Here is a 27,379-nt window from a genome sequence, read left to right as displayed (position 1 = left end):
TGCATTTAAAGCTCATTTCTGGGATTTTCTTAGGATATAGAAGTATTATCTCTTGCGAAACAAATAACGTTTGCAACTATGCAGTACCTTTAGCAGCAATAATATTGATAATAAACCTCTACTTTCAGAAAGATAACAGTTATAGCATGTGTGATGGTATAAAAACAAGTGGTGTCCACTGATTAAATACAGTCTTTCTGCCCTCTGAAGAAGGAAAACACAGGCATTCACAAAGTGTGTGATGTATGACAGGTTGTTTCTTCATGTAAAATAGATTTTTGGTTTAAAATTCCATTTAGCTGCTCTATTTTAGAGGCTCAGTGGAGATAGGTCATTTTTAACCTTGAGGACAGGAGGAGCGTTAAGGATGTTAAGACAACACAAGGGTTCAATGTGCTGTATGACAACACAATGAGATCCTACAATCAAATCAAACAGATGACCTACACATGTGGACAAAATTGTTGGTACCCCTCGGTTAATGACAGAAAAACCCACAATGGTCACAGAAATAATCTGAATCTGACAAAAGTAATAACAAATAAAAATTCTATGAAAATTAACCAATGAAAATCAGACATTGCTTTTGAACCGTGGTTCAACAGAATTACTTTTAAAAAATAAACTCATGAAACAGGCCTGGACAAAAATGATGGTACCCCTAGAAAAGACTGAAAATAATGTGACCATAGGAACATGTTCAACCAAGGTGTGTCCTCTAATTAGCATCACAGGTGTCTACAAACTTGTAATCAGTCAGTCGGCCTATTTATAGGGTTACAGTAGTCACTGTGCTGTTTGGTGACATGGTGTGTACCACACTAAACATGGACCAGAGGAAGCCAAGGAGAGAGTTGTCTCAGGAGATTAGAAAGAAAATTATAGACAAGCATGTTAAAGGTAAAGGCTATAAGACCATCTCCAAGCAGCTTGATGTTCCTGTGACTACAGTTGCACATATTACCAACCTTTGAGATCTGTGTTTGAGGATTTTAGGTGGAATATAGTCCACATTTGAAGATTGTGGGTGACAAATGCCTTTCAAACGACCTTCTGGATCTAGAAGACACTGTAAATGAATGCACAGCTAATTAAAAACATCTTTATTGTCATTTTACATCATCATAGTATATCGCTGGTACTGACTGCAGCATATGGATGTGAATTGCACTATGTACTGCAGGTGCTCATACTGTAAGTACATATTTATAGGAGGTCCGTTGATATCTTTGTGTATAAAAGAACATATAAATGACAATTCTTCTATAAAAAGCAATACAGGGGTCAGACTTCATAATCAAAAAAAAGGTGCACAGAGTATCTATATAGAAGGTCCACAGCATAAAATGAACAATTATATGGTTCAGGCTTTAGTTGCATCTAGCAAATACCAATATTATATTCCCTCAGTCCTTGTAGTGTAATAACAGCAACATCTGCATTTCTCTGCTTTATCTGACGGTTTATCTGTTGCTTCACAGAGATTCCTGATCTCTCATTCATTCATTCTCTTCCCTTTTTCTCCCCTGGTTGTATATTCCTGAGTGAAAAGTTGACAAGAGAGTGTGGTGAAGCCAAAATGTTGTCCTAAGAACAAATATATTTTTCTAACCCCGACTTCCTCTCTCATTAGTGATGTGGACTCGCTCTGAGAATCTTTTCCCTTCGTGTATGAGGAAGTGTGTGAAGTGAATGACAGGGTTGGTAACTTCCACTTTGGTGTTTCCTTTGAGACCGTCTCAGCTACATTCTCTGGTACATCCTCACTTTCCACGCCTTCCGTTTGCTTCAGTTTTTTTTTTCAGAGGCAGTTATCCATCGTAAAGCAGGAAACATACAGCATCGAGTCTTTCACTCCTTTTAGATACATTCAGCAGCAGGTTTGCATCAAAGCTGTACATCCTTGATTGCATAGAAGAAGGAATCCAGGATCAAGGACACTGGATTAGGTTGTAGTTTTCTTGGTCAATCATGAAAAGATTCTAGATGATTGATTTGATTGGAATAACAGAGGAATCACACATCAGATCTTGGAATTGCTCAGCTCAGACTTTGATTTCATCCTCGTCGTCCATGTAACTGTAGGACATTTTCTTCTTCATCATCTCTGAATCTCCAGCGTCCATCCTGCTCCATCCTCCTCGGTCTCGGACGCCATAATGACGTGCGAGCACATCCGTTGCACTCTGGAACCGCTCGCTCTCCATCCTCACCCCTATCATCGCTCTTTCAGGAGACCCCATCACCACATCTGGTACTTTGACAGAAAGCTCGTTCACCTCCACGCCCTCCTCGTCTTCCCATTCAGCCCCGTGAGGACTCTTCCTGCCCCCGCAGTCCTCCCTCAGCAAGGAATCCACGTACGAGATAGTGGCCGAGTCCATCTCCGATCCTTCGTTGGTCATTCCGCACGCTGACCCCACCTCTTCTCCGTCCCAGGCCTGGACGTGCTCTTCCGGGTGGCCGTCGATCAGGCCGAACACCTCGCTCATGAGGGAGGGCCCGAGGTCGAAGGTGAAGGTGTCCAGGGAGGTGAGGGAAGGGAGGGAGTCGGAGTAGGCGGCGGCGGTGTGTTTGGGGGCAGAAGTAACGATGGAGGAGGAGCAGGTGGATAAGATGGCATCGGAGGGGTCGGTCAGGGAGCCGCGGTGAATGTTGGCGGAACAGGAAGTGGGGAGGGAGATGGACGGCTGCTGACGCTCGGAGCGGGAGAGGCGAGGCAGAGTGACGAAACCAGACTCCAGACCTGAGGAGCACACAGATACCAACACATGAAGCCAGCAGAAGGTGGTTTGTCTCAGTAGTTTATCTGCTATCATTTAATTTCAACAGCACTCTCACATCTGTCCATGAGTCTGAAGCCACCACCAAGAGACTCTTAAATTAGAATAAAGACAACACAGGGTGAAACAGCAGCCCATATAGACACCTGTAACGCTGTACAAACTGAAATATTGTGGTTTTATGGTAGATTTGCAGACTGCAGTCAGGAAACTACTGCCTCCCACACTGCAGACACACAACATTGGAGTATAATCCTGCTTTAAAACCCACAGCATCATGTTTTTACACTTTTTTTTGTACAGAATAAACAAACAAGTACATTACTCAAGTATGTTCATTTTAGGCTACTTTTTACTTCTACTCCACTATGTTTTTTAAGTTGTACTTTTCCCCCTGCTACATTCATTTTTGCAGAATCAAATTAGAAATATAAAATACAAGTCAACAAACAAATTATGCTGTATTATAAGCTACTCATTTGTATGGAATTGAAATGATCTCTAGCTGTAACATTAAAGTGATGAGCACATTAATGAATCAATAATCATAATCCAATAATATAGTATGTCTGACACTGAACTATGCTATTCTACATGAGTACTAATACTACTTTATGTACTTTAAGTATATTTTGGTGCTAGCTTTGTCACTTTATAAAGCATTTTTCCACTGTAATTTTGCTACTTTATATAGAAGATAAAAATATTTCTTTTACTAGTAACAATAACTTCAGTGCAAAAATGAAAAGGTAATCAGGTGCTGTTTGATGGATTTTGTCATCTTTGGATAGAGAGAGAGAGAGAGAGAGAGAGAGAGTGAAGCTGTTAAGAATTCTACAAATGTTTTCATGTAGCAAGAGATCTAATGAGTATATTTCCCAAAATGTCAAACGATTACTTTAAGCGTGTCGAGAGACTGGAACCTGCTTCAAGTGTTACTTCTTTCCAGACAGTTTGCATGTTTTCGTCTAAAAGAGTTGGACAAAAATATCAGAGGATAAAATTCTATTTATTTTATCTGTATATTTTGTGCATCGCCTGCTTTGCTCTTAAACTTTTTTTGCTCGTGGACTTAAATCAGATTATTGTGCCGACTTTAACACACACTTCCAACAGGGGGCAACATAAACCCATCCTATTTGATCATGACAAGCTGCAAACTCCCCCCAGGAGGCAAAGTGCTGAGTTGTTCTGCTCTGTTCATGGTGAATCATCTGCCTGATGCTGCCAGATCGCTTAACAAGTCACACACTCGCACGCTGCTGCCTGCATGACCCAAATGGGTAAATTGCCACAGATCCTCTCAATGCCAGCCGCCTAGAGGCCAAAAATCTGGATTTTTTTTTCATTCCAACCGAAGGAAACGGCATCTGATTTCACAGATTAACACATTTTAACCAGAGAGTGAGAAAGAATCCATCAGTGAAACCAGACGATGGAGGATTTGGTTGGATGGAAACCTTGTATGCATTTTTAGTGGAGAGTAAAGTGGCTTCAGTGTTACTTTTTATTGACGTTTCAGATTTGAAAGAAACAGCCACATAAACATACATCCACATAAAAACATGCCTAGATGGAAAGTGATACTTAAAGTTTATTTTCGTACTGGCATCCTCAGCAAGAATGTATTCTAATCACTTTGAGATATTTTAAAATCTTTCTATCTATCTAACTCGTAGGGAGATTAGAAGATGCCATTCTAGCAATCAAAAGATGGTTACCTTAGCTTTGCATAAAGACTGTAAACAGGATCAATTACCATTTTAAAATCCAATAATTATGAAGAGATATAATTAATTTGTTAAATAAACTGAAGTTCTAGCTGTTTCCCCTTTTTCCAGTCTTCATGCTACAGTAACCATTCTTCATGGCGATGTTTGCATCTGCACTATTTTCAAAAATGTCAAACTGTTTCTCTGATTTGATCATGTAGCTGAATTGTTGGGCCAATTAGAAGTTAATGATTAAGTTAAAAAAATTCAAGAAAATGACTTTCTGTTGTGCTGTATTTACTTAATCATTTCCTGGAGACTCACTGTAACCTTAACCATAACAGCTGCTACATTCCTAACCCTGCAAGTATCCTGAACCTAACCTTAAAACTTTTAATGATTTACATAATGAGGACATAGTGTTGGTCCCAAAAAGGAAGACAAGTCCCCATAATGTGACTTCAAACAGCCTCAGGTCCTCACAACATGAGTAATACTCGCCCACACACACATGCAGCGAGGACAGACTGTATGAGCCATGAGTGTGGTGTCAACATGGGTCATTCAGACGGCCTCCCAGACAGACCGCTGCCAGCTCTGTCTGGATCTCTGTGTGTTATCAGTGTGAAGGCTGCTGATTATGAGCCAAGGTGATTCATAAGGACATCTGGGGCAAATCTGTGTCTAGATTAGCGAGTAGAACTGATGGATGAGTTTCACTGCACCTCTACAGCAGGTTGTCACTTCTCTGTAGCTTCCTGGTTAACTCGTTTGACTTTTGCCGGTGTGTTTCACTTTGTTTAGCAATGCTGCACATTTAATTTGAAGAAAAACATCGACACTTAAGCTCAGGGGCAATTTTAGGATTTGGCGGTGTACTTCGCATAATCCTTGAATAAGTGGGCAGAAACAGATGACATCATGTTGAGAAATTTCCAGTGACGTTATTTTCAGTGATCCTAAATGTTGATAGAGTAATTCCTAAGAACAAAAATAGAAAAAGCTTCGTTCAACAGTTCTAAGCAGGGAGATCCATTATAAACACAGTGAGTCTCAGTAAACCAGGTAAAAGTTCTTGTTACTTTATAGCACAAGTCCAGGCACAAACTGGTTGACTCTAATTTCCATGAGCTGATTTTTTTGGCCACATGGGAGCAAGAGATATAAGCTGTAAGCAAAACACTAACATAAGTGTTGCAGCTGATAGATTGAGGTGTTCACTGACTAACATCAGCACTGATTTGAAGTCACATTCACTTTCTTTTAGCTCTGTGTTTGGTCTCTACCAAATCCTGAGGGAAATGTGTTTCCTTAGCTGCTACATGCTTGTCACTAACTTTGCCTGTGTGCTGTTTGCTGCAGGGCAGGTAATGTGCAGTGGGATTATCTGAAACTTTTTCTTTTTTTTTTTGCTAAAAACAGCTGCAGTAGTCGGAATGAACCAACAGAAACATACTTAGAGTAACTTAGAATTAGTGGCATCAAATAGTTTTTTCTAGCAGAACTGCTCCGACCCCATCGTTGGTGCAGAAGGTTAATAAACAACGACTCCCTCAGCTCCCTTTTCAATATAACTTCAATATGCCATGTGTATATACTACTGTATGTATATGTGTGTGTGTGTGTGTGTGTGTGTGAGAGAGAGAGAGAGAAATACGTTGATACTGGAATTTTTGAGTCCCAGTACTCCTGTAGTGGTCTGGCTGTACAGACAATCATTTGATCTATTGTTGATGTAATCTTGGATAAGCGACAGTAAGAAAGAGGTATCTTCCCATTCACCATAAGAGCTTTTCTTCTCCTCTGGCGTGCTTTGAGAACTGGGAAAGAGCACTTTGGTGGTGGGACTCCCGTTGGGCATATCCACATCCAGCCTGGGGAGGGAGATGGCATTCTTGATGATGGGAGAAATGGCGGGAGGTGGCGGTGACAGATCTTTGGATCCTTCTCTGGGTCGATTGTCGGAGCCCCTCCTGATCTGACGGAGGGTCCTGGAGAAGAACGCTCCAATCTTGTTGTCAGGACTGGAAACAGAATCCGTTTCCCCGTTGTTCCCGTTGCCCGTTCCGCCGTGATTGCTGAGGAAGGAGGTGTCCCCGAACACATCACCACCGCGGCCCACGTGCATGGTGTGGCGGAAGTCACCCATAGGTGGGCTGATCATCTCCACCGTGAGGTCGCCCTTATGACGGCGCTTGCTGTGGGAGTGTGAGACCAGACCTTTGAGGCCTGACAGCTTCTCCTGAAGATTCATGATCACAAAAGGTAAATGGCTTTCTTGAACTTGAAACAATTCCTGGAATTGCTTTTAATCCAACAGAAAGGCAGAACTGAACAACAAATTGCAACTCCTCTTAGATTTTGCCAAAATCATTGACAGTTCAGCAGACGAAAGTCTGGACCTGGAAATAGCTCCTAAATGTGATTCCAAGATTGTGAAACTGTGTAATTTCTGAGTCTGAAGAGCTGAACTCCAGGCCTGCAACGGCAAATAGTTCACTGGAATATCAACTCTGTTTATCACGTACAGGCCAAATTCTGTCCCACTCTTTGTAGCTTCTTGTTATGCATAGCTGGCTGAATTAAACAGGCATAAATTGAGGAGAACACTATGCAGTTGTGTTCCTGTAGGCAGCCGATCCAGTTGGAGTGTGGTCAGGTTGCTGGGCTTGCTTTGGGCTCTGGCTTTGTCAACATCAGCTCAGAAATAGGTCCGAGTCCAGCTGCAAACGGTTCTGCGGTCGCACCACGGAGCCATCTATGGAGAATAAAAACAGGAAAACGTCTATCTTTAAAATGTGACAGGGATGTACTTGATTTTGAGGTATACTGAGAGAAATGGATGACATTTGCATTGTATACAGTGGAAGCTGAGATTTAGTGAGAGACCACGGTGCTTTCATGCAGCTGTCGTGGTAGCTGTAGAGTAACCTCTCTTTCTGCTCAGATCTGTCTTTATGCAGGTTTTTAGGATTCCACGTTCCAAGTGTCCACTGGTCTGGAACCATCTAAATTTAGACCACAGTCACTCCTCTGTGCAACAAACCAAAGTCTGCTTCTTGTCCACAAAAAGGGTGGACTTTCAGGGAATTCCTGCTTCCATTTTGTCCTGCTTTGTCTGGCAAGCAGGTTACACAAAGTTCATTTTACTTCACGGAGAGAGAGACAAGAGACTTATCGTGTTTTCAAAGCGGAGCAGAGGGTCTCATTCAACGTCCTCAGATTTGTTTATAAACAGGCAAAGTATGCTCAGCGAGATAGGAAGAGATAATGAAACTTTCCTGATAAGAAAATTACTGCTGCTAGTTGTACTACCAGACCGCTTTCATGCGGAGAGCCAAAACTGTCGTAATACAAGGTTGAAAAAAAATCTGTTCAGAAATGCAACTGAAAACATGAATAATAATAATACTATCAGTAAAATAATTAAAATGTAGCGTATAAAGAAATTGAACTTCTAATCAGCTGGTAAAAAAATTAAAGACATTTAAAATTCATTAAACTCTTTTATTATTCTTTCACTGGTTCAACTCCCTGTTTGGTGTTTTTATTACTCTGCCAAGAAATGCGGTGGAGTTATGTGACAATCGTCTGTCTGTCTGTCTGTCTGTCTGTCTGTCTGTCTGTCTGTCTGTCTGTCTGTCTGTCTGTCTGTCTGTGTGCAACATTACTCAAAAACGGACAAACAGATTTGGATAAAATTTTCAGGGAAGGCCAGAAATGACTCAAGGACCACCTCAATGGATTTTAGTAGTGATTCAGCTTATAGTCTGGATCCACTGATTTGTTAAAGATTTCTGTATCATTGCGAGATAGCAGCTGCCTGCTGACGATCACATGATTGCGATCCTACTGCAAATCGACTGCTGCGAACTTATCGGGACTTATCCGCTGGAAATCATACGACTGAGCAGCCTTGGTGGAGTACTGCACTCTCTGAATGCTTTTCTTGTTAGTTTATTTATTGCTTTTTCATTTTTCTCATACAACATTTTTCATTTCCATTTCTATATTGTCTTTGTGTGTTTAACATCAGACCAAAGTTTCCATAAAATTGTCAAGAAAATTTGAAGAATTTTTTTGAAATATTGCAAAAAATGCAAATTTAAATGTGAATTCAGCTTGTTTTTAATAACTGCTTTGGAGCAAATAAGCTAGTCTGCATAGAGCTTGTCAGAACAAAGAAGAAGAAAAAAAAAGCCGTACAAGTAACACCAGCCTTTTAAGCTACAGGTAATGGTAATGAGACATCTGAAGCTAAACCATCTGGCAAAGTAGGTTAATTAACGTATATTAGTGTTTCTGTTTCCATCACATATCTTGCATTAAACGCAACTAGCTGCTTCTGTCTTTTTTCTAAACAATTTGAAGTTAAATAAATAGTACAAAGCATTATATTTCTTTATGCACTGCATTCTAATTACTTGCATAATATAAATGACAGAGTCAGTTATGTATTTTTGGCTTGACTGACACCTTTTGCTGCCCTTTCTCAGTTTTGGAGCTCCATACCTCTGTAAGTCTGTAATGAAGGCAGACGAAAAATTGGCCCTTTGTCACATGTTGTTCTTTGCCAGCAGAGTAATTGATATCCAATTCTAAAATATTTTGATAGCATAAAGCAGCCCTGACACGGACCTCTGGTTCTCTTTAAAAGCTTTCCACTGCAGCAGCTAAATGTCGGCGGGCCTCCCACGCATGCACGGCCCCGTCTGGCTTCATTAATGACCTGCTATGGTTCATGAGATGGGGATTGCGTCAGGTCCAAGGCAGCCCTTCTAATTTGCTGCTGACCGCAGTCCCAGGCCCTACGCTCCACTTCCCCTGGCTGCCGTTTTAAGAGGGGCATCTGGGAGCGGCGAGGGAGGAAACATGCCACATACCAGCACTGAGCAAAGCCATATTGAGGCTCACAAAGGGACGCCAGGGACCAGTATACTGAGGTGTGATCTTGAATCTGAGACAGCGTAAACCTGCGGGGACCTCGTGCATGTTCCCATGAACTGTACTGAAGCGACAGACTACGGCTCTGATTAAAACAGCTTCCCAGTGACTGTGGTCACAGACACAATGGCACTGGTGCTGCTCCCAATAAGGGAAAATGTTTGTCTTGCTATTTGAGACTAGAAAGAAAAACCTCAGCCTAATTGATAACCTACAGTATTACAGGAATACACATGGAGGCATTAATTACTACGGCTGTGGGTTTACGGAAAGCTCCGGTCTTTTGTCTCTGCCTGTAATCCTGTTAAAAGACCTTTGACCACAGCTCAGAGGGGGTCGCTCCCTCTGACTCCTCTTATGTATTTCAAACCTCTGGGCAAAGCTCATTTTATCTGAACATCCCTTCTACTCGCCTTCCTTCCTCCCTGTGAAACTGCTGTGCACTTGCTCTGTTTTCTGAGTTGCACAGTTACAGGAACCAGTGGCCTCAGGCGCCAGGAAAAAAGGCCCGAAAAGCACTACAAGGACGAAAAATATGTTGCATCTTTAAAAGATAATAAGTTTAATGCCATAATCCCAGTGGCAGCCTGCCTGTCTTCGTCTAAGATATCAGAAAAGAGTAGGGGATCACTTGACAGCAGGGACTTGGACATACCCTGGATTATCCCCTAATCCTTCATCTCCTCTATTATCCTCGGTAGGGTGCTTCTTTTTGGGCAAGTCTTGGCTGCTGCCACCCTGGTCTGCTACTCCACTGGGTCTGATTTCTGTTAGAGAGGAAATAAAATAAAGAATAAGGGAGGGAGAAAGTCAGTTTAAACCAAAGCAGGGTGAGAAGTGATGGAAGGAGGTAAGAGATGAAAAAAAAGTTTCATTTTTATAGAGAGGAGTGAAGGGGGAAGACGGCAAATCAGGGCTGAAATGAATTGCTGGTTCTAGGCTGCTGTACTACAGTGGGCTGGTAGAAGTAAAAAGTGGCCAAATTAGGTGGTGGCTAAGTCAGAGGTTAGAGAAGTGGATTTGATGCTAGTGCCTGGCTTCAACCTAGCAGCATTCCAATTACAAATCCACAATTTTTCTTGTTAGATTGCTGACATAATTAAGCCTGATAAACAAGCACCATTAGTGCTTTTGTCTCCACCTTCTGAAAATGAGAGTAATTACACAAACACTGTTGATGCTTTTTGAGCTTTTTTTGAGCTCCTGGTTGCTGTTGTCATCATGTGATCGTCAGCAGCAGCTGATGTAGTTTTCACTAGTTGTCATGGTTACAGTGATGCTGTGCCACTATCTAGCAATGATACAGAAATCTTTAACAAAGCCGTGGATCCAGACTATAAGCCACATCACTGCCAAAATCTAATCACTTGGTCCTTGTGTCATTTCTGACCTTCCCTGAAAATTTCATCCAAATCCGTTAGTCTGTTTTTGAGTCAGACAGTTAGTCTGTTTTTGACAGACAACCCAACGCCGATAGTCACAGTAATTACCAAGGAGGCCAACACCTGATATGTGGAACTGAAATACTGTACAACTGATGGTAAAAATAACCATTTTAACTCCAACAGGAAACACTGTTGAAATGTCTTTGTTTATTAATGTTTCACTAATATTTAACTGAAAGAGAGATTTCCACATTTATCTTTCAGTGTTGATTGACTATTATTCGTGACATCTACCCAATCAGATAGGGCTGATTGAATCCACAGAGTGGGGACTACAGGTTGAAATAGGATGCTGCAAAGTGGTGCATTTTTTGATTTAAAAAAAATATACGATACATTCGTGAAAGTATTTGGGCGACCTCTATTAAAAGTTCTGCTATTTTGAGCATCAAACATTTAATTCCCTGCATTCTGGTTGACTTCTATAGGCACCAATATGTGCTTTTTTTCTCGTGCATCTGTTTTGTTGCATCTATGAAGAATTGCTATTGCAGTGTTTCCAGTGTTGTAAGTGTAGAAGGGAACGTGTCTCTGCTTATGCTTCCTGACAATTAGTAACATCTGTTATCTCATTATTGTTTTTCATTATTTAGGACTTCTACCATTTTTGGAACAGCTAGCAGAGTGTCTTTACGCAACTCCTCATTGTGCTACCAGCAAGTCTAAATTTCATGTACCAGTGAATCATCCAGCTTCTACACTTTGGCACAAAGCGTATTCCAGACATTCCCACACGGTGAATTCCACTGATTTTGGTGATCTGGTTTCTGTGACTCAATGAATATTGATGTCGCAGCCCCAGTGTGTGATTAAAATGAGTTTCAGTGCATTAAAATGTAATACTTAGTCCAGCTTTTGGATTTAGTTTTAAGTTATTTCTCTGTCCAAGTCACCATTCAGGGGATTTTGCTGTGCTCATGCATCACAGACTCAATACAACGTTTCCATGTCACTATGTACAGTATTTTCTTGAGGTGGCTTTGCTGGATATAAACCAGAGTAACCACAGTCTAATAGGAGCCGTGTGTGTTGTGTTGTGTGTGTGTGTATGAACACATTCCTGAGCAGAGCATCAGTCGCTGGAGTCTTTCTCTCGATTACAGCCATCAAACATCCTTCTTTTCAACCTCTGCACAGATTGAAACCATGTTTGGGTCCAAATCTCCCATTTTTTCTCTCTTTTTCTCCCCTCTCTCATTTCATTGCCATTCTTGCCTTCTAATATTTTTTTTGCCAGTTGGCTTCTCTTTCTTTTGTCTTTTATGTCTTTTCCCATCACTTTGCGCTCAATCTTTGATTCTCTCCTCATTCTGCCGATTTCTTTTGTCTCACCTCTTTGCATTTTTTAAAATCTATTTTTATCTAGTTGCTCTATTTCTTTGCTTTTCTTCTCTTTGAGTGTCTTGACTGACTTGTGAGGCTGAAACAGCTTGAATAGAACAGCTGTTGGCCACACACACACACTCATAAGCTCCACTTTTGATGACTGTAACTGAAAATGTTTACAGTGCTACAGTTTGTCTTGAGTAAAATCAGCGGTAGACTTTGTGTTTTATCCCTCCCCTCGCTTCTCATGTCCTCCACTCACTAACCCCGCTAACCAGGTGAACAAACACACAAGATAAGGCCGCATTTTTCAGGGTCACCGTTTGACTTTCAATTACAATCCTATTTTCACCGTCCATACTCGGTCTGAATCCAAGCAAAACACGGCTACACTTCCTCCTCAGCCAAGAAAACATTTTCATGCCTCAATAAATATCCATACTCTCCAAGTCTCTCTGCTTCCTCCATCTGCTGGAACAGGCAGTCTTAATTTGCCTTCTTTGTTCCCTCTGTTTATATCTCCTTCGTGTTCATACATAAACGTGTTTCTTTTCAACCCACACAAGTTTCCCCACTCTTTGTTTGATATTTGCTATAGAGATCTTTAAAGGAAGCTTTAAAATGGTAATTTTAGCTTATCATGTACTGTAGCTAGGCTATACTGTAAATCAGCTAGTAAAAATGAGAAATTGCAGTACAGCAATGCTAAAGATTAGTTTGAGGTAAAACACTGTCACCAGTACCATTAGCTTGCACACTAAAGAGCAGTGAAGCTTCTTTTTCAACTGTAAAACATCCCACATGTTAGCTACATACGCTAGTCTACATTTGTCACAACCAACTGTTAGCTTAGCCTTCCTTTTGCTGCTACACTTTTGTTCTTTGCTATGCTTTCTGTTATTTTTTGACACATAAACCACTTGATAATGGTGACAAATTTACTACAACTGCTTTGTCATTTCTACCTGGTGATGTAAGGTTTGCCAGCTGAAGTGAAAACTGTTGCTAGCATATTTTATCTGCTGTAGTTAGCTTAACAGTTAAGCTAACATTAGCTCCACAATTTGGTTGAAAACTTAACTTTGACAAAGCAAAATGTTTGTTACACATTTGTGGTAAACCTGTGGCTGATTTGCAACAACAATAGTAGTTAGCCAAAAACTGTCATAAGTTTTCCAGGGCTGACCAGTAGTTGCACAGTTTGAGCAGCATTTTAGCAACAATGAGAGGTTTACTGCTAGTATAAGCTAGTGCCAAACATGTTCATTAGTGGTTTGTCAACAGTTTGCCAGTAATTAAAAACTACTACAGTCAACTTCTGGTAGCAAGTTTGCAATTAGCGGCAAGCATGTTGGTTCACGTTTGTTACAGATAATGGTGTTATTCATAGCTTTCCAGAGAAGTTGTTTTCTAATTCTCAAGGCTGATGAACTGTGGTGCAGTAGTTTGCACTGTTGCCTCATAACAAGAAGGTTGTTTGAATTTGCTGATCGGCCTGTGTAGGATTCCTCCGAGTGCTCTGGCTTGCTGCCACAGTCCAAAGATAGGACAAGCTCGTGGCCCACTGTGACCCTCTGAAGGATAAAGTGGGTAAATGGATGGATATTTGGTAAGACACTTGGCCTCACAGAAAACATAAAATATAAATTTGTTTCAAACTCGCTGCTAACAGTAAACTTTCCAGCAAAGCACAGAAATAAACATGAACTGTTTACCACAAAGTTAGCAAGATGACCTCTGCAAGTTTTACACAAATCTAATTTGCATAGGAAAATATGACCTTGTTGCATTATGGCAACCTTAACAAAAAATACTACTGTTTGCCATAAGCCTAAAGTTTTATGGGGGTTTCTGATGGCTTCTAAAATTGAAAATTTTATGAATGTACCCTTGATACCTTCATATGATATGATGCTAAGGAATGTCACTGCATAGACAGAGCTGCTGATGTCAGGTAGTGAAATAATTAGCTGGTCATGCTAATGACTAAAGCATTGCTACACTGCCAATTCCATTCTTTACAGTTTTGCTCTTATATTTTTCATTTTGGAAATATCCTATAGGCCAGGTGTCACTGCTCCTAAAGTCAGATGCACATTTCTTCATATTGTCATAAGCTGTCCTGCTTGGATAGTTTAGCGAAGGGTCAGTTCTTTAATCCCAAAATTCAAAGGATCCATAAGGATCCAGAAAACTAACTACTAAATTTGGCTACCCCTTAAAAGCCAGTAGTCTGTCATTTAGCTTCCACAGACACTAATTAAAGCCAAGTTTCATTGGTCAAATTCATTGGTCAGCCAATTAAATGTTATTTTGAGATAATCAGCATTGGCCAATTACCAGCTCAGAGGGCAGCTAACAGGAGTTACGCTGGGTCAATAAGCACTGGACACTGAGGCCTGACTAGCTGCTGTAGCTAAAGGTCATTTTCCATGATGTAAATGAGCTGGGATGAATCTATGAACAGCAGTTGAGCACAGTGCAACGTGAATGACACAATATTTCTACCTCAATGTCAGATGTCAAACTGACCAGAAGTAGGAACTGCTGCTCTCAATGATAAATGTGGTATTTAAATGCAGTATTTTTCATTCATTCACAGGTTTGTGTTTTCAAAGTTGACAACCTGTACATATTTTTCAGTTGATAGTTACTTATATTTAAAATAAGAGCAATGCAGACAATAACAGTGTTTAACAAATTTTCATTTAGGTTCAGCAATTCCGTGCTGTATTATCATTATATTGTTGTATTCTATCTGTCAGTATCAGTGGTAAACCACTGAAAGAACAAAAATCTGCACATCCAAGTGCTGATTCTGGGGAAATGTCTAATATTTTGGGACACAAGTGTCTCTTCACACAGCTGACAGCAGTAACCAGTCTGCTGCTGATGGACGGGTTGACCACTCTCAATCTCTTAAAACATTGCTGTAGTCTTTAACTAGGGGGTTGTATCCTGCTGTTAGATGAGTGAGTTGTGACCATTTGGCAAAAACAGATAATGATGGTGGTGCAGATTTCCCATCATCACCTTGTGTGGCAAAAAAAAAATAGGCCAGGGAGCTCTGGGGTGTGAAAACAAATACAGCAGCCCGATTCTGAGCTCACACCTCTGCAACTGACCCTTTCCTGGTAGGCTGCGTCAATGACACCTAAAGGTCACAGAGGGTCCCCCTCAAAGGAATGTAGGACTCAGGTAAAAAAAAAGAAAAAGAAAGAATGAACACTGCAGATGAAAACCCACAGGAAATGTCTGTTTTCATTTACTTAATCAAGTGCTTTGACAAGTACTGTATCATTAGTGTAAATCATGTGAGGGGGATGTACAGGAAACATATTACATGCATGTGTTAACCATCTGCTGCTGCATACAGGAGACCAGAATGACAATATCAAAGCATGCAGTCAAGACGAATATACTGTACGCCTACCCTGGGGAGATTAACTGGGGGAATTACAGAGCAGTTAAACATGAAAATGTTACACACTGTACAGATCCACAGCAAGGAAGACCCATCCATCACTGCAAGTTGTTTATTGGATTTCATGCTATCATCGCTGAAACAGGCGGACTTATTGATCACCACAGTGCATGTTTGTTTTACTGGTGGGCTTTAGACCGCCAGTGCATTTTTTTTCTATGTGTGTGTGTGTGTGTGTGTGTGCTATTTCACATGGTGGCCTCCCTGGTAGCTCGCTGGCAGGCTGTGGGGTCATAAGGCCGCTGCCCCCAGCTTGTAATGAGTCCAACACTGCGCTGCCTGTTTGCCTCCATAATTAAAACACCTCAAGGCCACTGGCCAGCTTCAACTTCGCTCCGTCAAGTTCCACTGAATCAGAGTACATCTTGGAAATGTCATTGACATGTCTGAAAATTGATAAGTTCTGTTATGTAACTTGTGTAATTACAAGGCAGTCTGATAAAAATCAAAGCAGGGCCAGAATTTATTTTGACCAAGGCTTGCAGTGGTCAAATAGTAATGATATACTACTACTACTGCTGCTGCTGGATATAAATATGGTGCAGATCAGATTGAGTTTCATATCAGACATATGAGAAAAGACCTTAGCGTGCCCATTAACACTATAAAACGAGCTGAGATTCAGTCAACATTTTTACAAGTCTTAATGGTGCTGCTTTATCTGACACTAAACCTAATATGTTTGCTTTCTTCCTCTGGTCTGTCGGAAACTTTTTCAGCCGTTTGCATTTGTTACTAAACTGTATTTTCTTTTTTTAAGTGCTGATAATCACACAATAGCACATCAGTGGTATCAGCAGGCAAGTGATAAGTTCTTCTTAAAGTTAGTCCCTCTCCAAACAACAGCCTAGTCATATCTGAGGAATATAAATATCATAGTAAAAGATAAAATGACACATAAGAATGCTATGTGAATATTACAAGATACAATAAATACCCATAATGATAAAATAAGTACACAAAAACACTAAAAAGTCATTGCAAACACACTCAGTCTCTGTAAGACTGTTGGTGTGTGTAAAAGTCTAATAAAATTCCCATTAAGTCTTCACAGAGGATTAAAGGCTGGCTGTCTTTCTTTAAAAAAAAACCAAAAAACTCCAGAGTGACTGAGTGTCAAAACTGAATAAAGACTCACCTCAGGGAATTGAAAAAGCGACGGGTTGTCTCCGGTTTAATTATATTTCCAGCAGACTCACGCTCCGGGTTGAGGTGGTCCGAGCGAGCCGCTGGTGCAGCCGGACTGTCCCGCTGGTGCGCCGGGTGTGTGGAGCGGCGCAGCGCGAAGGATGAGGAAAGGGGCGGGCAGAGCTTCAAATACCAACGAAACGAAGAAGAGAGCCTCACCAGGAGCTCCCACACCGCTTCATGCTCCACTTTACAGACTACACGGTTTAAAGTAAAAAATAGAGAAAACGATGCAGTGATTTATCAGCCAAACTTAAAGGCGTAGGCTTCATTTTATTTATACCTCTTTTAGGCATCATTATCAATTTGACACATTTTGAGGTGAGACAGTAGCCTGCTTGTATCCTTTGGTGTAAATGTTTTTCAAATAAAGTTTTTTTTACTGTGGTCAAGTGCCTCTCATCAGGCATCATCAGCTGAGTATCTGCTGACGTTTTGCTGTAGGGAAATACAGAATTATGAAATAGAATCAGGATGACTCAGGTTGTCTAAATGTGCAATAACTGCACAGTTCAATGTGATAGTCAAAGTAAAACTTAGCCTTATTAGAACTTTGTATGAGGGCTTTTATGTGCCCTAAACTAAACTATAGGGTAGCTGCTAATGTACCAGCCACTCGTTGATAGTATGAGAAACTGTTAACAGAATAATAATTTGTAAAACATACAAAGTCTTGCTGTGAGTTAGATGATAACATAATGGCACCTTTTATATCTATCTTTGTATCTGTCCTATGCTAGGAGACGTTAGCTTACCTTAGCGAGTTGGGAAACATGTAGAAACAGCTAGCCTAGCAGCTTTGGCCAAAGCTAACGAAATGTGCCTACCAGAACCTCTGTTTTATTGTATTTGTTTAATCCGTACAAAACAACAAATTTGGCTCTTAATAGAAAATAAATTCTGTAATGTGTCTTTAGAGGGGCTTGCAGGTGGCAGAGCTAAGCTAGCCGTTTCCCCAGTGTTTGTGTGCTAAGCTAAGCGAAGATAAGCTAATTGTCTCCTGGTTGTAGCTTTGTATTTAGTCCATAGAACAGGGCTATTCAATTAAAAACTGACTCGGGCCGGATTTTCAGACTAAGAACATGAGCTGGGCCGGACGTTTTTAGCAGACAGTGAGCAAAGTTAACCATTTAAAATAAACACAAACAGATAACAAACACACTGGATGTTTATTAACATATTGCCACATCCAAAAGGACATAAACACAATAGAAGAGCAGTACTTCTTACAACTTCAACACATTTTGATAGGTAAATATAAGCACAGGTTAAGGTGCATATGAACATAAAAACTAAGTGCCGATTAGAAACACCATCTTTTGTTTTGGTCACATCTCAAAGTGCATTAAAAAGTAACTTGCTTAACAGTAACTTTTCAGAACTTAAGACATTTTCTTCTTTTGAAATAACAAAAAACAGAGTTTGTCCCTGTCCATATTTGGTCTCATCTGAGACAGTCGCATCTTCAGTGCATATAATCAAAAAAAAAAAAACAGTAGGCACAGTGATAGTTACTATCCCTTTGAAACGAAGTAAAGCTGACATCAAAGTGCATAATAGAGTGCAACTAAGTGAAATAACTGTCAAAACAAAATGTCTTTCTTAAATATTAAACTTCTAATAAGTGAACATAAAATAGTCACATAAATACATAAAGCTACCTTTAGTGTCTGCTACAGCACGCTGCTTTGTTGCACTTACCATGACATCTGTGGCGAGAACATCAACCCTGCGAATGTTTGACGTGTCAGACCTGTTTGATAGCAGATGTCACACTCGTTTTAACTTTATCGTCCGTTAAAACTTCATCCACGACAGCCAACATGCTGTCCTTCACAGTTTCTGAGTCTGTGAACGGCCTCTTTTTCGTGGCCCTTTCCTGAGCTGTGCAAGTCCGCTTCATTGTAGTACAGCTCCGGTTGTAAGATGCAGTCAAACTTTGAATTATAGCCGCTCTCTCATGACATCCCTCGGGAAAGTTTGTCCGAAACGCGGCATGTTTTTCCAATGTGGTGTCTTCGGACATGATAATCTTTCAGCGCTGCAAAGCACTCGTTGCAGAGTAAACACATTGGTTTGGCGTTCGGACTTGGTGGTAAATAAATACTTGTCAGTCCACGCAGGATTAAACCGACGGTTTTCCTCGCCGATTTGTCGTTTCAGAATAGAAAAAGACATGCTGCTATTTTCGCCTGTATAGAACTGCTAATGTTAACTTTTCAATCGCGACTCCTCAACACAATGCATTGTGGGTTAGTTGCTAGGTTACGGTAAGTGTTGCATTCAATGTTTGCAATAATGTTGGAATTTTTGTAAGAACTTGTCAGTGTTACTTAAAGATGTTTTTCTCGGACCCAAGTCCCAATCATTCGGCAGTTGCTTTAGGGCCACTCGAGGGTTGCTTTCGGGCCGCATGTGGCCCGCGGGCCGCTAATTGAATAGGGCTCACATAGACTATGATTTAGTCCACATATATAAGTGTGGTGTTTTTGTTTAACCAGCAAGGAAGAAAATAAGCCTATTTTCAAGGTATAACCATTACTATTACTTTAATCTCTATTATACTTGAACATTGTCATTAGCTGCAAGGGACTGAGATGATTTTTTGCTGCTAAAGCTGATATACTGTTGAATACGTATATAGTTTTGCAGTATTGCATGTTGGCAATGTTTCCACATAACTTTAGAAACAGTTTGAGCTTAAATCCTGAACATGTGATGTTATTCTGCTAGGCTAAGCTAAGATTAACTTTGCTAAGCTAAGCTAAGCTAACCTACTTGTTGCCTGGGTGTAGTTTCACATTTAACTGTGAATTTAAGCATATTACTAAGCGGAGGAAAATAAATTAACAAGAATCATAGCTGTTTTCCACAGTTTTGATGGAGGTATTCTTGTTTTAACTGTCAGACTACCACCACCAGTTTTCCAGAGATGCTAGACTTCTTGTAAATTTCCGGTGACAAGTTTGCCATCATTGTCAAACATGTCAGCTACAGACAGCGTTATGGCAATAGTGCCATTATTCATAGTTTTTCACAGTAACTGCTTCAACAAGTAAGTATATTTCCCATAATATATAACCCTTAATATGACATATATTTAAAATTACAGTTCAGCATTGTCTTTAGGTATAAGTTTGTAAAGACACATAAATCTGGTTGAACTGTGACACTGCTGACACATAAAAGTCCATAAATTTTTCAAGCTCACCTCGAGGTGTAACTGTCAGTCTTGACAACTTGAGCACTTGGTGTGGAAGTTAATGTGCACAGAGGCTATTCTCAGTGGACATAACTCAGTGCAGTACAGTGTATGTGTCAGCCTGTCCCGTTTCTTCATGACAAAACATTTAAAAAAATAAAGAGAGGGAATCACACGATTACACAAATGCCGAAACATGGTTAAATTTACACAATTTATTACTGTGGAGGATGAAAGCTGCATGTGGGAGGTGTTGCCATGTAACTTTAAAAACAGTTTGAACTCAAATCCTGAAAATATGACATCAGTGTACTCATGTTTGTAATGATTCAACTTAAAAAAAGCAGTTGAGGCTTGTAGTGAGTCATCGGACAAATGACCTACAAACTGCTGTTTATATAACACGACTGTATTTTGCTCTTAAGTCTCTTACAGTACGGCATTTCCATCTGAGGAATACGTTGATTTACACAACTGGAGATCTACTTCGAGGTAAGAAGAGTTTATATAAGTATCTCAGCAGGTTCAGCTTTAACCTTCAATTAAATTAACTGCTCCCTCATTGCAGAACTTCCTCCAACCCGCAGAGAACAGCCGTCAGAGGTGTAGCCCCCATTGAAGGCACATGACAATGGTTCCACGCTGACCCGTCCAACAGGAAACAGAGCCTTATCAACAGGAACAGAATCCTCATCCCGTCCTCAAAGGTCCACAGCAGGCCTGTCGTTAAAGCTCTGAGGTGGCCTGCAAGTCCTGCCAGCGTCCATCGCAATCGATGACACCACAGTCACTTACCACTTCTGAGTGAACTGCAATACTCCACTGCTGCCCCCAGACCCCCAGGTACCACACTCTCAAGAGCACACACACACACACACACACACACACACACACACACACACACACACACACACACACACACACACACACACACACACACACACGTAGGCAAAAGGAAATAACACAATCACACACAGTCTGGAAAGCTGCCATCGTTCACTGTTTAAGAAAAACACCCTCCTCATAACCTCACAAAGGCCTCAGTTGTCCTCTGTTTACACAAGTTTTTCAAAAAGTCGTTTAATGGGCAGTTATTGCTTTTTCAAATACCCAGACATTTTTTCAGACTGTTTTAGACTGAACCCAGTCGTTTTCTTATTGAGTAGTTCCTGTCACTAAAGTACAGTATTGCTGCAGTGTGAGACATTTTGTTGCATTTGTTACATGTTTACCTCATAGTTTCTGCATTGTCTATCTTTGTGCCATTTTGTCATTTTGTCACGATTGTTTGGACTTTGAGGAAACTTTAGTGAACAATTTGTTGTTTTCTGTACATTTCAGGAATTTTAAAATGACTGGAAACCAAATGAAAATTCGGTTGCCTTCAGATGGGTACAGTTTGATCAGTTTAGATGTTTGATGAGGCTTATCACTCCAATCAGCTGAATTATGGTGTGTTTGGCGACAAAGGGGTGAGCGTCTTTTAAGCACAGACACTGTTTAATACACACTTCTAATCTGTATATACAGTACCAGAGGGCATCTGAGGATTATTGTGTCTATGTTTGTGTGTGCGCGCACGTGTGTGTGTGTGTGTGTGTGTGTGTGTGTGTGTGTGTGTGTGCGCGCGTGTGTGTGTGTGTGTGTGTGTGTGTGTGTGTGTGTGTGTGTGTGTGTGTCTACATTTCTGTATTTGGTCTGTGTTGTCTCTCGCTGCCACTCTTGCCCACACTCTCCAGGCATGAAGTGTTGGCACTGATGCTCTGCCTTCACTCCAGCTTCAACACAGATTCATTCAACCGAGCCATCGGCCAATGGGTCCACAGTGCTTTCAGCAGATTCATTCATCATGACTTTGGGTATTTGTTGACTGAATTTTTGGGCTTTTTGGCACAGCTGGCAAAAAAAGAACCAACAACCTCTTTTTCTTAGAGAAACTCCAAATTTGTACTTGTTTACACCATTCCTCTCCCAAAATTCCACACGGTAATCAGTAGCAAACGCACACGTTAGCATTTTAGCCCAGTTAGCACACCTAATAAAAATACCCACACAATTAATTGATCCCACCAACAGGTATTGTTTATGTGGCCAAAGTCTGCTGCCCAAAAACTATGAAAAACCCATAATTAAGTCCCACCCTTGTACTGGACGATATATTCTTTATTTTGTTGAGGAGACATCCACCTCTCCCTCAATACACCCACCCCCTTAATTATTCATAAATTTAAACCTTAATACAATTGCAGTGGGTAAATCCACGCTTATGAAGTTGTCATGAACAGGAAAATTAACTATTAAGACTGAGACCGTTTTTTGTACCATGAAATCATGTTTATTTCTGCTGTGAAATTGGGCATTTTAACATGAGGGTCTATGGGAATAGACACTTTTGAAATCAGCCTCAAGTGCACTTTTTGCTACTTTGCATTGACATCATTTTTCGGCACTGGAGCTTGCTGCTTGCTTTGAACCGAGAATCTCTACTTTGTAGTCTTTCTACCATGTTTGTAGAAGATCTGAGTGCTTCTATCACAGTTTAATGTTGCTTTGTAATATATTTCCTGGTAAACGGTGCACCGTCCTGTTGTTACAGTCATGTGAATTTTAATAATGACTCTCTTATGTTGAAATATGTCTTTGGAAGGTTATGTAACTGGTTATTTTTAGCCGGTACCATCCAGTTACACCTGGAGATGATTGACTAATGCCTTGTAATAGGACTGATATCACGCTGCCCTGATGAAATCATGTTTGAAGGGAGCATTAAGTGATTTTTATGTGCTTTTTGACTGCTGTTATCTTAGCCATATGTTATCTGCATTAAGTCAGCACTTCACTCTGCAAGCATTTTTAGGATATTACAAGTAAAACATATTTTCTGTGCAACTGCAGAGTCATGTGGAAGCAGTTTTGTAGCATAATCTCTCTTGTATCTGTCACTTATTCTCCTGCAGACTTGTATAATTCTAAACCACTTTATGACTCATAGCACTGTTTGACTTCGCACTACAGCAGATTTATTCTTACATTGAATCTGTGTTTGAGGGCTGCTGGTTTTCCTGATTTGGAGGCTGCTTGAGTCTTTGTTGCTGCGAGTTTGAGATACAAAATGTTATTCCTGTGGATCCGCCGCAGCTGTCATTGTTTTTTATAGACTACTTTCCCAAGCATCTCATCTCTCTTCTGCCTCCTTTTGATTTTGCACAATCTCAAATCCTCCTGACCGTCGCTCTGTTTTTGCCACCCCCTCTCTCTCCCAGGCTTTCCTTGCATCCTTCTTCCCTCTCCCCTTCACTCCATCCCAAGATAAACAACTTCTCTTCTGAGGCATGTCAGCTATTTGTTCAAAAAAGCTCAAGTTTTTGGATGCTGTTCAGAACTGTGTCCCCGAAGGGAGGCAAGATTACAAATTTAGTGCTTTTTCACCATCTCTCCCTCTGTTTTTCATTTTTCTTGGTCTAAGCTCCCCCCCTGTTTTTTCTACCAACTCTCTCACGACTTGTACACGTCTCACTTGAAACTTGGTGATTCCCAGATTTGTGAGTTTTGACGCCTTGCCACCTTTACGTTTGACCTCATGTTCCTCGTGCTCCGACCAGTTTGGCCAAGTAGAGGCTTCAAATTCCCCTCTAGTTTGTAAATTTGTGATTTATTTGGTGTCAGGAGCTTTCATCACTCGCTTTCGATTAGCACAGGGGGCGAGAAGCTAACATGAAAACACTAGTTCTCATGGTTCTGGGCCGCTTGTGTCAAGTCCCTTTGAGAGTGACACGCACACGCACGCACGCACGCACGCACGCACGCACGCACGCACGCACGCACGCACGCACGCACGCACGCACGCACGCACACACACACACACACACACTTCAGCGACTCTGGAAAAACATTCAATGCCAATTTGGCATTTGCTTATCGGTGGCTTGTTTGGAAAAGCTTTTTCAGGGTAATGACCTGAAGAGGACATTTCTCTGATGACAAGGATGTATGAAATATGTGTTTGTGTATGCGTGTGTGCTTGTGGGTCCAAAATGTTTTGTCTTGTGTGTCTGCCAGCTTTAAAAAGTTGACAAGATATTTTTAAATGCAACATTCACACCACAAATGACATTTGTCTTTGTCTTCTTGTCTTTTTCCTTATCTCAGTGTTTTCCTTTGTTGTTTTGCGTGTGTATGTCAGTGTGAGAAAGAGTGAGTGTGTGAAAAATATGTACGCACAGACTGACCCACAGCCAGTGAAGTGTACTGACACATCAGCGAAGATACAGTTCACTTTATTCCATGAAAACACACACACACACACAGACAAAGACACTCAAACAAAGACACACATTTTTGCATGCAGAATCACATGCTGGATCTGCTTCTTTTTACTGTACAACCCCCAGACACACACAGACACACACACAGACACACACACACACACACACACACACACACACACACACACACACACACACACACACACACGCATGCATATGCACAGCACAGAGGCTGTGTTTAGACTAGGCCACCATTCCTATATGGAGATACAGATCACTGTTTTGCTGTTCCGAACATGATGGAGGGGTAATTATATCTAACCAGAGAGAAAACAACAGAGGGTGGGTTGTTGGTGGGGTGTGGATGTTGGAGGAAAAGCTGACCAGAAGATGGGAGGAGGGACAGCAGTGTTTCCCTTCGTGGACCGACCTGACCCATTCCATTGTTTTAGCAGCTAAATATTTCCCCTGTGGCCGCCAGCAGCAGTCATGACGGTGAAAAACTATTTATATGTTTGTGTCTGACTCCAAAATCCTCCCTCGAAACCTGTAGGTGTGTGACGACAAACGACAGCATCTGACGAGCTTGTTAACCGCTCGCTGTGATTTACTTTGTGTCGGAGGGTGTCAGAGTTGCTTTGCTGGCCCCAGCCACTTTGTCTGTGGCTTGTTTTCCTCACTGGGGCCTTTCAAGTGGTGTCTGGAAGAGAGAAGATTCAGCGATGATCTTTGTCAGCTGGAGTGTGCAAATGATACAGTTTGATGCATCTGTTGGAGTGAATCACAGTGCTCTGCTGAGAACATGGAGAGTTAGAAAAACCATTTGTCATGGATATGTATAAAATCCACAGACGGCAAACTGTTCGCTAAACCCTTCTTCTGAACAGTGATCATCTAAACGCTACTTAGCAATCCTAACCAGGCATTAAGCCAAGAAAACTTGTGCATATAGACATCGACACATAATAAATAAAATGATTGGAGAATGATGAAATACTTTTTTGAAATACTGAAAATCATTCATTTTCAGTATTCAAAAAACAAACAAAAAGTAAAAATATTAGAAGGGATTAAACAGGGACTGCCTAGTGGCTTGGTGGTTAGCAGTTTTGCCTTGTAGCTAGAAGGTCCCCGGTTCGTGTCCCGGCCTTCCTGAGATCTTTCTGCATGGAGTTTGCATGTTCTCCCTGTGCATGTGTGGGTTTTCTCTGGGTACTCTGGCTTCCTCCAGTCCAAAAACATGCTCAGTTTAATTGATTATTCTCAATTGCCCATAGGCGTGAATGAGAGCATGATTGTTTGTCTGTATATGTAGCCCTGCGAAAGACTGGTGACCTGTCCAGGGTGTCCCCTGCCTTTGCCCCAAGTCAGCTGGGATAGGCTCTGTTTTATTATGGTGATTTTAGGCTATAGGGGATTTTTGGTTGCTGCTTTAGAAAATAAGCAACAAAGCTGAATCGTGGTGTTGTATCACACTGGTTAGTTCTCATCCTAAAAGATGTCCCCTTTTGATATTGAAAGGGAGACATACTGTTTGAATGTATGTAGAAATAAATATTGCATCTCCATTGTGCTTGTTCACATGAGTAAGATGGACAGTCAGAGATGTTTTAACCAACAGCTATTTTTTTTATGACACTAATTTATGTTTAAGGCCCATCCACATTAATCAACAGCAACCGACTATAGCAAAAGGGTTTAATTTTGCCAATTTTGTATAACAGATATGTGCTGTTTAACTGGTGATAAATTCTCGACCACTGACTTAATCCACCTCCTTGTTAGATGTGCTTTAAATGACAATGATCTGATCATGAGACCTGTACACAGATCATCCTTTGACCAGTGACAATAAAAAGCCATCTTAAAATGCAGCTTTAGTCAGATGACACAATGCTACAGATGACAAGAAAAAGATGAAAACGGCCTGCTGACATTCTGGATGCTGCCATGTCAGTGAGGGTTGTAGTCAGGCACTTGAATTAACACATTTGTTATCTAAGAAACTGCGGCAGACAGCATGTGTGAAGGACAATCTGTCACATGTTTCTCTGTATGGAAATGTCTGAGAACGTGATCCTGTACCCAAAAATGTCTGCCTGTGTCGCCAAGCCCTTTAAGAAGAGTGGGACAAATTACTTGGTTGTTTTCTGACGTCCAAACTATTGTAGAGATGCTGTGTGAACAAATACTTATTCCCTTCTGTTAAAAAGAATGGATAGGCTTTAATAAAACGCTGCTGCGTTTATGCTTCTATTCAGTCTATGTTTTGCTTTTGACCCCATCCTCAACTGAACACTGTTTACTGCTGTTACTCCTGTTTGCTTCTCCAAACTGAGGACGTACCGACCACCATCCATTATAAGTTATACAGTGACTGGCGATATGTGCCTCATACAGCCTCACTTCAAAGAAACCAAACTATCTCTTTAACTGGATCAAGTCACTTAAACCTGATAGTAACAGTTGCCATTTCAGTTGCCACAGCTGATGGTCAAGAGCTAACAATGAGCAGCTGTTTTGTACCTCTTTTCAAAAATAGAACTTTAAGAGATAAATCTGCCTCCGTTATCACTGTAAACTGCATGTCCTGTCCAAGAACGACAACTAAGTGGAGCAGGGCTTAGTAAATTGTACATTTAAAGTTCGCTACGCCACAATAAGATCTAGACCTCTGAGAACAGGATGGAGATAATGCGGAAAAGTGTGGTGAGGGAACTGAGATTCAGAAAGCATACTGAGGAGGGAATGAGGGAGAGTTAAGGACGAAGGTGTGAACTGAGTGAGCCGAAACAGGATGAATATTTCACAGACCAGAATGAAGGGATGTCTTTCCAGGAAACTGCTTTCACACGGCGCAAATGCCTGCCAGAGCTGCTGAAAGCATTTCCAGCAGTACGAGCTCAAGAAATTCAACCAATTACCAAAGTCATTTTCAAGCCAGCCATGAACTGAAACATATTTTCATTTGACACCGGAGATTTTTTCAGGTAATGAACAACAGCCCTCTGAAATTATAAGTAATGCTTT

General features: G+C 41.0%; 1 protein-coding gene across 2 annotated transcripts; it reads right to left on the bottom strand.

Moving 5' to 3' along the window:
* Window positions 1–1,088: 1,088 nt before the first annotated feature.
* Window positions 1,089–16,991, bottom strand: cdc42ep1a (CDC42 effector protein (Rho GTPase binding) 1a). 2 transcript variants are annotated; one of them, XM_023292737.3, is made up of 4 exons: window positions 16,833–16,991; window positions 10,095–10,206; window positions 6,278–7,253; window positions 1,089–2,746 (listed from the first exon to the last, which is right to left on the bottom strand). In XM_023292737.3, the coding sequence occupies exons 3-4, from the start codon at window positions 6,747–6,749 to the stop codon at window positions 2,046–2,048; spliced, it is 1,173 nt and encodes a 390-aa protein (XP_023148505.2). In that variant the 5' UTR covers window positions 6,750–7,253; window positions 10,095–10,206; window positions 16,833–16,991; the 3' UTR covers window positions 1,089–2,045. The 2 variants fall into 2 exon arrangements, with proteins under 2 accessions (XP_023148505.2, XP_023148506.2); XM_023292738.3 differs by lacking the exon at window positions 10,095–10,206 and having other exon boundaries at window positions 16,833–16,987.
* Window positions 16,992–27,379: the final 10,388 nt, after the last annotated feature.

This window comes from Amphiprion ocellaris, chromosome 18 (genome assembly GCF_022539595.1).
Source record: "Amphiprion ocellaris isolate individual 3 ecotype Okinawa chromosome 18, ASM2253959v1, whole genome shotgun sequence".
NCBI classification, from domain to species: Eukaryota; Metazoa; Chordata; class Actinopteri; family Pomacentridae; genus Amphiprion; species Amphiprion ocellaris.
The sequence above is the reverse complement of the archived record's forward strand: the minus strand, read 5'-3'. Positions and strand labels throughout refer to the sequence as shown.